This window comes from Lactuca serriola, chromosome 8, assembly GCF_051521515.1.
Source record: "Lactuca serriola cultivar US96UC23 chromosome 8, Lser_US96UC23_V15, whole genome shotgun sequence".
Classification (NCBI taxonomy): domain Eukaryota; kingdom Viridiplantae; phylum Streptophyta; class Magnoliopsida; order Asterales; family Asteraceae; genus Lactuca; species Lactuca serriola.
The window spans coordinates 89,067,476-89,078,060 of record NC_136415.1 but is presented as its reverse complement, the minus strand read 5'-3'; the positions used below and the strand labels follow the sequence as shown (position 1 = coordinate 89,078,060).

Below are 10,585 nucleotides of genomic sequence, written 5' to 3'. Positions count from 1 at the left end.
TTAATAGGGTCAGAACTCTTAATCGGGTCAGAACTCTTAATCGGGTTAACCGTACTAACCCGAATTATTATTAGGGTCGGGTTTAGGGTTGATTTTTTCAAAACAATTCGGGTTTCGGGTCAACCCAAATAACCCGATTAAGAATTTATTACCAAAACTTTTTTTACTGCCTTGAATGATATGAATTCAAGATCCCATGAGATTTTACAACTAATACATATTTCTTATATAAACAAACCAGATTGTAAAATTACTATGTAATATGTATACAGATGTATAAAATGACATAACTTTCCTCTCTTCTTAGTGCAGTAAGGTTGTGTTGTAACAGTTTTACGAATTTTATTCACTGTTTACATTACTAATATGGTAAAAGAAACTCCAAAAATTCATATCGTATACCAACTTTACATTTTAAGTCCCTATACATGTGGATATATATTAAAATGACACAACATAAATTCATCTTACATTTCAACTTCAACCCGACTAACCCGATTAACCCAACCCTACAGACTCGAAACCTGGTTAACCCGAACCCGACTAACCCGTACCTTATTAGGGTCGGGTTTCGGGTGAATATTTTTTCTAGAAAAACCCGACTAACCCGACCCGTTTAACCCGAAACCCGATTAACAACCCTATCTACAGCAGGGCTGTAGTGATATATATATATATATATATATATATATATATATATATATATATATATATATATATATATATATATATATACTCATTTCATTTCAAACATTTACATTTCTTTCTATCTACATTTTTATTTCTTTCTAAAAAAACGGAGCAAAACTAAAACACCTCCCCATCATCAAACCCAAACACACAACCAAACACAACCTCGCCTGTCGGGGTTTGCCGGTTATGAAGGTTATTTCAACCTTTTATCGACTCAAGGCTCACCACAGATCCCATACCAAGGCGCAAATTTCAATCCCGCTTCACCGCCACTACAGTTTCCTAACTCACCTTACTTTCAACAAAATCAATTTGGTCAAAACCCAAATTTACAACAAAATATTTTCCCTTCTTTTGCTTCGATGCAACAACAAACCAACCAACCATCGCCTACGACACAAGAATCGGGTGAAACGGAAGCGGGAGGTAGTAGGACCAAGAAAGGTAAAGGGAAAGAAAATGCAGACGTTCCACAATGGTGGACACTGGAGGAGGAATACGCTTTGACGGCGGCATGGTGTGCTACTTCAAAAGACGAAGTTCACGGAAATGGAATGAAAAAAAGGAGCTTATTGGGGGGTGGTGCTCGACAAGTTTCACACTATTTTAAAAAAAAAAACCCGTATCGCAACAATGACATGTTAAGCAGCAAATGAGGTCAAATAACTAAGCGGTCCAACAAATTAACGGTATTTACAACCGGCTAGAGGCGCAACAACAAAGCAGAACCAACGACTTCGATTTGTTCAAAGCTGCTAAGGAACAATATCGGGTCGAAATTAGTCATGTTTTTGACTTTGAAAAATCATGGGAGTTGTTACGAGTGGATCCAAAGTGGAATAAAATGTTTACATCGTCGGAGGTTCAATCCAAAAGGTCTCGCAATTCTAGCTCGGTCGACGTGTCGGACGCACGGACTCACATCGACCTAATGCCGATGGCGATGAAATTCCGGATGATATCCAAGAGATATCCCCTCCACGACGATCGCCCGGACGCGACAAAGCGAGGCGTGCTACAAGACATGCGGAGGAGGTGGAGACGAGAGCAAAAGAGGCAGCGAAAATGAGAGTGAAATTCAACGAACACAATTTATTAGTAAAAGAAAAAAATGAGTTGAAACGTCGTCATTTGGAGTTCTTTGAAAGGCAGGCACGGGAGAAACAGGAGCAGAAAGATAGAGAATTAATGACACATCAATTGTCAATTCTTCGGACTAGCAAAGAAGGTTTGGCGTCTGCTGATCTAGCGGTGCTACAAGCGATGAAGGAACAAATTAGAAAAAATATTTGGGTTAATTTGGATTGGTGTGTGGTTTTAGTAGTAATTTGAATCGTATTTTAGTTATTAATTTAGGTTTAAAATTATGTTTTTTTAATTGTAATCGGAATTTTAGATTTTAAATATTATGTCTTTTTTTTTTTTAAATTATATGTTTTATAAAAAATATATTAGTTATTAAAAAACGCAAAAAGACAAAAAAACAAAAAAAAGTAAAAAAAAAAACGAAATAGTAAAAAAAATACAAAAATAAAAATATTTATTTTCAAAAAGTTGGTGTTGCATCTTGTTGTCCATTTCCCCACTTGGTGTTATAATATCATTTGTTTATGTGGCAAGTGAGGTGACACAACTTGGTGTTGCACCTTATTACCCACACCCAATGCTCTTACAAAACACATTTTTTTTTAGCTTGAATGTTGATATCATAGTCTCATGGACATGATGACACTATGAAAAGAAAAACATAAAAAAAAGACACTTAAAAGATTATCCATCATGTATATGTATGTAACTAACATTATCATATAAAAAATGTTGTAAAGTAAATTTACTTTTATTCTAAATAAAATAGATATAATTTTAAATTAAAAATACACTACTAATCTAGTTGTACCTACTAATTATATCCAGTTATACACAACAATAATGAAGCCATGTGGTTCCACCACCACGATACCTTATTCAAGCATGTCTAGCTCTTGTCTAGGGTAACGTAAGATTATAAGTTTGAATATGACCGTTTTAACCTTGAAAAGAAAAGATATCTATCAGTTCATAGATACCACAAAACAAACGCTCCTCTTTAAACAGTAAAATTGTTAACCCCAACAATGTAGGACCAATGATTGTACCATAAAAATCAATGGAAAGACACTTGGGTTCGTACCAAATAGACGACATGTTTGTCGATCATTGCCCAAGAAAAAGACCCAACAAACGTCACTGTTTGATCAAAATGTAACGATAAGATCTTGGGAAAAAAGATTCCTTCTTCCATTTCTATGATAAATTGACAAACCAGAAGCAAAAGCTGTCCTTGACAGTGTCATCCTTATGCGTGACAATTCTTAATCCACCTCCCCACTCCACACATACGATTTGGTTGGTAGTGAATTCGAAACTTCAATCGCTATCAATGGCGTCTTTGTGGCCCCTTTCAATTTCTATGCTTGTGAGGGTGGGGTTTCTTCTCAGTTCTCTGTTTTTCTTCTTTTCTCTCACTTTTTGTTAATTATTTAGGGCTGTATTTGCTTGCTTTTTCATTTGAAAAGCTTTCGATTTTTAGGTTGATTGTAGAAGATGCCAAGACCTGGGCCAAGACCATATGAATGCGTGAGGAGATCTTGGCACAGTGATCGTCATCAATCCATTAGAGGTTCAATCATTCAGCAGATTTTTAGGTAAATTGGGTTTCGATTATTTGATTATTTGATTATTTGATTGTTTGGTCTTTGTTTGAGATGTTACTAATAATGCACAACATGTGTTTGATCAGGGTCGTACATGAAAATCACAGTACTTCTACCAAGAAGAACAGAGAATGGCAAGAGAAATTGCCTCTTGTTGTTTTGAAATCAGAGGAAATCATGTACTCAAAAGCTAATTCAGAGGTAAAATCCATACATCTCTTCTTATTATCCATCATTATCAATCATTTGTTTATTGTTTGATTCTGATTCAAAACTGTTAACAAATTAATCAGGCTGAATACATTGACCCTGATACACTATGGGACCGAGTAAATGACGCCATTAACACCATAATCAGGAAAGATGAAAGCATCGAAACCGGTGAATTCTTGCCCCCTTGCGTTGAAGGTACACATATTTCTCCTTACTTTTCGAAAAAATTCATTTCCTTTTTCATGGTTTTTTAGTTTAAAAGACAAAAAAAGATGAGATTTTTATTGTGTTCTTGATTGATGGTGTTCAGCGGCACTTAATCTTGGATGTGTTCCTGAAAGAACATCAAGAAGCCAAAGAAACAGCAACACCCGAAGCTATTTAAGCCCAAGAAACCAAGCTCCTGATGCTAAATCGCCCAAAACTATCGACACTCGAAATCAAATACAAATTTCCACTTCTGGTCCCTCGTTTTATCCACCATTAATGGAAAATCAAGCTTCTGTAGCTTCATCTTCGGTGTACCCATTATACTATGGCGTCCATTTTCAACCTCGAAACCCGATAGCGGGATTTCAGACGACCCATGAAGATTCAAACCGGATAATCGTCGGAAAACCGGTTTTCCAAACGGGTCATGAGCGTTTGCCGCTTCCGTTTACGAATTTCTCTGGGTTTAATCTAAATAAAACCGTTGGTGAAGAACAACAACCACCATCGTCTCCGGTTGAATGTGATTTATCGCTAAGATTGGGTCTTGTTTCCAGTAGCTACGGATGCGGAAAAGGTTTGACTTTGGTCAATGATGTTGACTCGGGTCAGAAGAAGGAGTTCTCTTTCTTCCCGTTGAATTCAGAGGGTGAACATGTTGAGAACTTGGCGGCGGATGTTAGGAAGCGGAAGGCGGCGGCGGCGGCGGTTAATAACGCTGGTGGAGACGGTGGGAGGCGTTGGTGGCAATTAGAGCCTGATATCAACCAGAAAAGAAGAGGTCTGTAGATAATTTTTTTGGTTTTATTTTATTTACTTTTGCCAATTTTGAGAAAAAATATTAGTAGAAATCTTGATTATGCATGAGTAATTGTGTTTTAAAGTGTTAAAAAAGAGTCCTAAAATTGCTTTTTCTTTTACGAGTCTATAACAAGTCAAAGTAGCGCATTCATAGATGTGTAAAGGTTGTGCCTTGAATTAAAAAGTGGTTCCATGATTTGTCCTAATATTTCCAAATCCATTTTAGAGGTCAATACAGTGTGAGCAAAATATAGAACGGATTTGATTTTTGGTTCCTTCATATCCATAAATTTGGTTCTTGTGTTTTCGGTTTGGGTTCGAATGAATCAAATTCCAAACCCTAACAATTAGGAGCCAGCAAAATACATGTTTGAACCGCGACTGATTGAGAACCAAATATATAATTCGGTTTGGTTTTTTGTTCCTCCACATTCATAAATTCGGTTTTCGATTTTTTTGTTCAGGTTCTAGACTCTAACAATTAGGAGATCAAAATACTTGTTGGAACTGAACCCGAACCATAATTAAAATAAGATTCGAATAGAAACCGCATATGTAATTTGTAACACCCATAGTTTAATACCAAAAATATACCCAACTTTTTCCTTTTTATAAAATATTATACAATAGTTACATAGTATATTTTAAACATCAAGTCTTTAAAAGTTAATAATCCAAAGATCAATATTACACTATATGCTTACTGATATACAAAAGTGACTATTGTCATTTCCTTTATTTCCAAAAGACCTTGACTACTAACTACTTTAGTTCCTAAAAACACATTAATAACACATACAATAATAATGAATAAAACCATTTTCGTAAAACTTGGATCACATTATAAAAATCATTGTATAACAAAATGTAACTTATCATGTTTCTCAAAACATTCCATGCACATCTCAAAGAGTAGTAATTCACCACCAAGGCTATTGCTAATACAGTTCCGTTGGTATTATTGTCACAAAACTACCAATTTCATTCCATTCCTATTCGGTGGTATTTCAGTCACAAATCGGCGGTATTTCAGTCACAAAGACTACCACAATAATGATTTCATATTTGGGGTATGACAGTCACTAAAGGGTCGTTTGCTAATTGCTAATTGGGTTAGAGTTGACTGACTTAAAAACTGACTGAGTTAGAAGTTCTGACTAAGTTAACTTCTGACTAAAACTTATTGTTTGATTTTGCATCTAACTGACTATGTAAAATGACTACATTACCCTCATACAACATTTTTATAATAATTCCTTTATGATTTACCATTTAATTTATAACATTACAGTTTTTTTTATAAACACATTCAACCTACAGTAAAAAATAAATAAATTAAAGATTTACAACTTTTGTTTGGATCATTGGCTTGATATGAGTAAAGGGATGAATTGATGATCTCATCGCCCAACACCATGACATTTCTCTATCTCCAACCATTTAAATTTGTAACAAAGAATCAACCAAATATTTTTTCTCGATCAGCCACTCATCATCATCTTCCTCTTCCTCTTGCCACCATTGCCGCCTTCTTTCCCAAGCAATGACAACTTGCATGAGTTTAAAATATCTCTAACACAAATTCAAGCTTTACACTTTACAATTGACCATTATTACTCCATAACTAAATTCAAGAAAACCAATTAATACAGGGCATGAAAAAAAATAGTAGGGCAAAATGGGAAGTATCAACTTTTATTCCCAGTCCGTCGATTGCAAAGAAATGACCGAAACAGTAGAAAAACTTGGACCGAATCCTCGTGTTGGACGAGTCCTTCATTTTCTAATCCTTATCAAACATGTCAATTGGTTATACCCTATATTAAACAGGCCCTAAGACTATCCCAATTTATTTATTCCTTTAGAACATTAGCATTTTAACACCAAGTTTGCTAAAGTCCGAGGGGTCTCGTGCAGTTGCTCTTTTTTTTTTTTTTTTTTTTTTTTTTTTTTTTTTTTGTATTAGTATAAAAATATTTTTTTACTATTATTGTTCACCTAAAAAACAATGATATTATTAACGAAGTTCAATGATATAATCAAATAATGACATGGTAAAATTAGTCTTAAGCGTTTGATAAAGGATTTTGTCTAAATTGGGTGTCAATTCAAATCTCACTCTCAACAAATTTTTTGTTTTGTTTGTTTGTTTTTTTTTTTTTTTTTTTTTACATTGTATTGTCCAAATCTGAGTTCTAAATGTCGTGAGACATGGTTTGGCCGGCAAGGTCAAACATCAAGCCATGATGAGTCTTGACGAGCCATGATATTTTTCAGAAGTAGACGATTTATATATATTAAAAATAAATAATTACATAATCATAAATTTATATCAAATATATCATGTTTTTCGAAATGTTATATTAACACTTTATATGAAAAAATTAACAAAAACTCAATTGTTTTAGGTCTGATCAGAAAAAACAGAAAAAACTTGCGCCTTCAAAAAAAACTCTTGCCACAACATGATAAGGCACGCTTTGACACATTATTTTTGGTGTCATGCCTAACAAACTCATATTCAACATTTTCGTAACGACAACTCCACGCCTGACAAGCATTAACCTGTCTTTTAGAACCATGGTCTGAATTAAGTGTCTCAACATGTGTATATTTACGTTAAGGTTAGTGGCTTATATTAAATGGATAATAAATGCCCATTTTCTTGTTTGAAGTACACATGTAGGTAAACAAAAACAAATAAATAATATAGTAATTTCAAAGATGGTCCTTGTAATTTACTTAGAATTGTTAATGTAGTGTGTTTTTTTGAAAATATTAAATAATCATCCCTACTTTGGTGTTTTTGAAAATTTTAAATAATCATTCCTACTTCCGTTCTCGTTTTATTTGACAATTGTTCTCACCTTAAATAAAAAGATTTTGTATCATTTTATAATATTTTATTTATTTATTTATATTGATAAGGCTCCCACCCACTTCACATCATCATTTTATGGTCCATCCATTTTCTCAACTATTTTTATTGTTTAATGACGAAAAAGAAAGTATGTCATACTTGTATAACGAATTATTATATAGACATCTAGTGTAAAACTTGTAGTGGTGTTGATTATGATGACATGTGCAGAATTAGAAAAGATCTAGTGAATCATCATGTAAATTCAAAAACACAATGAGTAAATAAATTTGTGTAAGCTCATATTAGATCTAGAAAGGATATACAAATGAGTTTGTACATATATATATATATATATATATATATATATATATATATATATATATATATATATATATATATATATATATTAAAATTATCTATTGTTAGCTACAGTATTTTTGTCAAAATTTCCCCTTCTATTATCCTCTTCTTGTCTTTGTTTTTTTCAGCCGTTTCCTACTCCTGTTACACAGCTAACCTTTAAGCCTCCCACCCGTACAATCACCTTTTTTCCTATACACGTGCATCTTCCTTCCGTTTTTGTTTCTGACACCGGTTGACATGCGTTTGATCCTATACCTTTAATTTTATTCTTCTGCAATTCCGATCCCTACTGCCCACCGCTTCACCTCCTATATTTCCTTCATCTATCTACATAAGCGCCTACGATCTGCTTCATTTTCCGATCGGTGCAGCTAATCTCAGGTATGTGATTATAATTGAGGACAACGGGCAGGAGAAATGGAAAATTCACATTTGTGGAGTCGGTTTCTTTTTTCTCATATTCTAGGGTTTGTCTCTTACTTAGTTGTTCGACACCAACAACTACTGCCATTGCACCAGGGAGGGGAGCAGGTGAGGCCGGCGGCAGAGATGGTTCGACCGGCCGGAATGATGGGTGAATAATAGGCGCACATCCCCACCTTTTTCTACATATGTTCGCTCAAATTCTCGCTACCGTCATCACAGGAAGTAGTAATACACACCAAGGTATCCCCTTTTGCAATTTTCCCAATTTCGTCTCCCCCATTTCGTCTCCTTTCTGCCTTTGGTTGTTGATGAGAGTGATTCGCAATCAGCATGAAAGAGGGCCGAATTCTTACGCAGCAGCAGTTACCAATCTCGCTCAGGTTCGTCGTGTTTTCCAATCTTCCTTTGTTTTCCTTGAAATTATTCGAGAAAACAGATTGAATTTCAGGAATATGCTTTCGTGTCGTTAGAATTTTTTGTTAATTTGTACTTAGTTAACATTATCGAAGATTTTGATTTACAATTGGTATTTTTCAATATGAATATGGAAACAAATTAACCGATGTATTTGCATATGGCCTGATAACCTCACTTCTAGGTAAAGTCATAAGTCGTTGTCTTCATATTTCATATTTTGCATGGGAAAGTACCAGTTTCCAAGCTTTGTTCCATGAAAAGGTTATCAGCCATAGGTTGGCGTAAAATATCTTCCAAGGTATGTAATATGTTCAGAAACTGTTCTAAACAAAAATTGTTTGTCATGTCATATATCTGATACAGATTGTTGGACTCAATTTTGCAGGACAAGCCAAGTAGATTTGAAGTTTCCTTCAAAACCGTTAGTTTCTGCAGCTGCATAGGACCTCATTAGTCAGGTTTCACCTAACTATCTCTCTCTCTCCCTCCATTGGAGTTTACTATTTTACCCTTTAGAGTTGTTTGTTTAATAATATAAAATTTTATTATAAATTGCAATGTAGATGCTTATGAAGGATACTGGGGTTCAGGTACTATGCTTTACAAATTCTTAATTTAGATTATATTTATATTTATCTCACAATTACTATTCATCAGGGAACAATGAATCAATTTTGTTGCAACAAAAGAAAAAAAAAAACAAATTTGATTTTCCTTGATGTTTTGGAAGATAAGGTTAAATAGATTATTACAACCTTTTATGAGAAAAGTCCATGCATTTGACTTTTTCAAACTCTACCACTTATTTGAATAACATTCTTGAATCATAGATTCTCAATGTAGCAATATTCAACATAAATAGTTCCAAGTTCCAACTAAACATCATTGAATTATAAAAAATTCCTATTTAGCTTAAAAAACATATTACTTTTTAGTTTTTAGTCATTTTATCCTCAAGTTATTTTTCACATCTTTTTTCTGATACCTATGTGCAATTGTAGCATCTTATCTCAATGTATGTGATTAAAAACCCTTAACCATCATAAAAAGGCACACGAAATTGGGTGGCAACATTGCAATAATTTATTGAATCACTTTATAAAAATTTAACAATTTCATTGTAAATTAGGTTACTGATGTATGCTTTTATCCTTTACACAAACAACAGTGCAACACAATTGGTATTAAGGTCTCATAAAGAGGGTGTGAGCTCATTACCTGGATATATTTACGGATTTACCCTTGGGTTAATTTTCGCATAACCTAAATCTGTAATATTTGCAATTTGATGTTACAGATTCTTGTAGGGCTAAATACAATAAGTAGCATCCTACTTTCACTCTTTCTATATTTTCCTTATTTTATTAAGACACTGTATAACATCTTCTTGAATGTTCATTTCAGATTTTGGTACACAGTGGGATGGAAAGCAGCTCAGAAGCTCATACACCGCTAGAAAACTAAAATTACTATAGCTAACAATAGATAATTTTAATATATAATAATAATAATAATAATAATAATTAGCACTCTTTACATTACTTTTTTGCTGATGGATTAGGTAATGATTATTAGGGGAAAAGACAGGGTATTAAACGTGTCATTCGCTCTCAAGATCGTGTTATTGTTAAGGGGAAGAAGTTGGTTAGTTTAGAATTTAGTACTCTCATATTATCTGTAGTTTTATTTTACTTTTTCCATAATTGACCTTTAATCTTGATAAACAGATTTGCAGGTAAAGAAGCATATAAAGCAAGGGCAAGGGCACGAAGGTGGAATTTTTACATGTCTAATATGTTCAAATAGTCGATCCCGTGACAAAGTAAAGAATGAAAGGGTTCATTTATACTTTTTATTGCATTTAACCCTCATAAGATGATTGTTATAAATAATAATGTGTACATAT

The 10,585-nt window shown here is 33.7% G+C and overlaps 1 protein-coding gene and 1 long non-coding RNA gene across 3 annotated transcripts; both read left to right on the top strand.

Annotated features, from left to right (window-relative positions):
* The first annotated feature begins 2,866 nt into the window (after positions 1-2,866).
* On the top strand, positions 2,867-4,816 carry LOC145070851 (uncharacterized). Of its 2 annotated transcripts, XM_079017808.1 has the most exons (5): positions 2,867-3,154; positions 3,263-3,377; positions 3,473-3,587; positions 3,680-3,794; positions 3,910-4,816. In XM_079017808.1, exons 2-5 carry the CDS (start codon positions 3,277-3,279, stop codon positions 4,596-4,598), a joined length of 1,020 nt encoding a protein of 339 aa, XP_078873934.1. In that variant the 5' UTR covers positions 2,867-3,154; positions 3,263-3,276; the 3' UTR covers positions 4,599-4,816. The 2 variants fall into 2 exon arrangements, with proteins under 2 accessions (XP_078873934.1, XP_078873933.1); XM_079017807.1 differs by lacking the exon at positions 2,867-3,154 and having other exon boundaries at positions 3,162-3,377.
* A 3,156-nt stretch (positions 4,817-7,972) lies between these two features.
* LOC145069622 (uncharacterized) lies at positions 7,973-10,126 on the top strand. The gene is made up of 3 exons (XR_013689578.1): positions 7,973-8,977; positions 9,065-9,137; positions 9,243-10,126. It is a non-coding gene; the product is annotated as an uncharacterized LOC145069622 (long non-coding RNA).
* Positions 10,127-10,585: the final 459 nt, after the last annotated feature.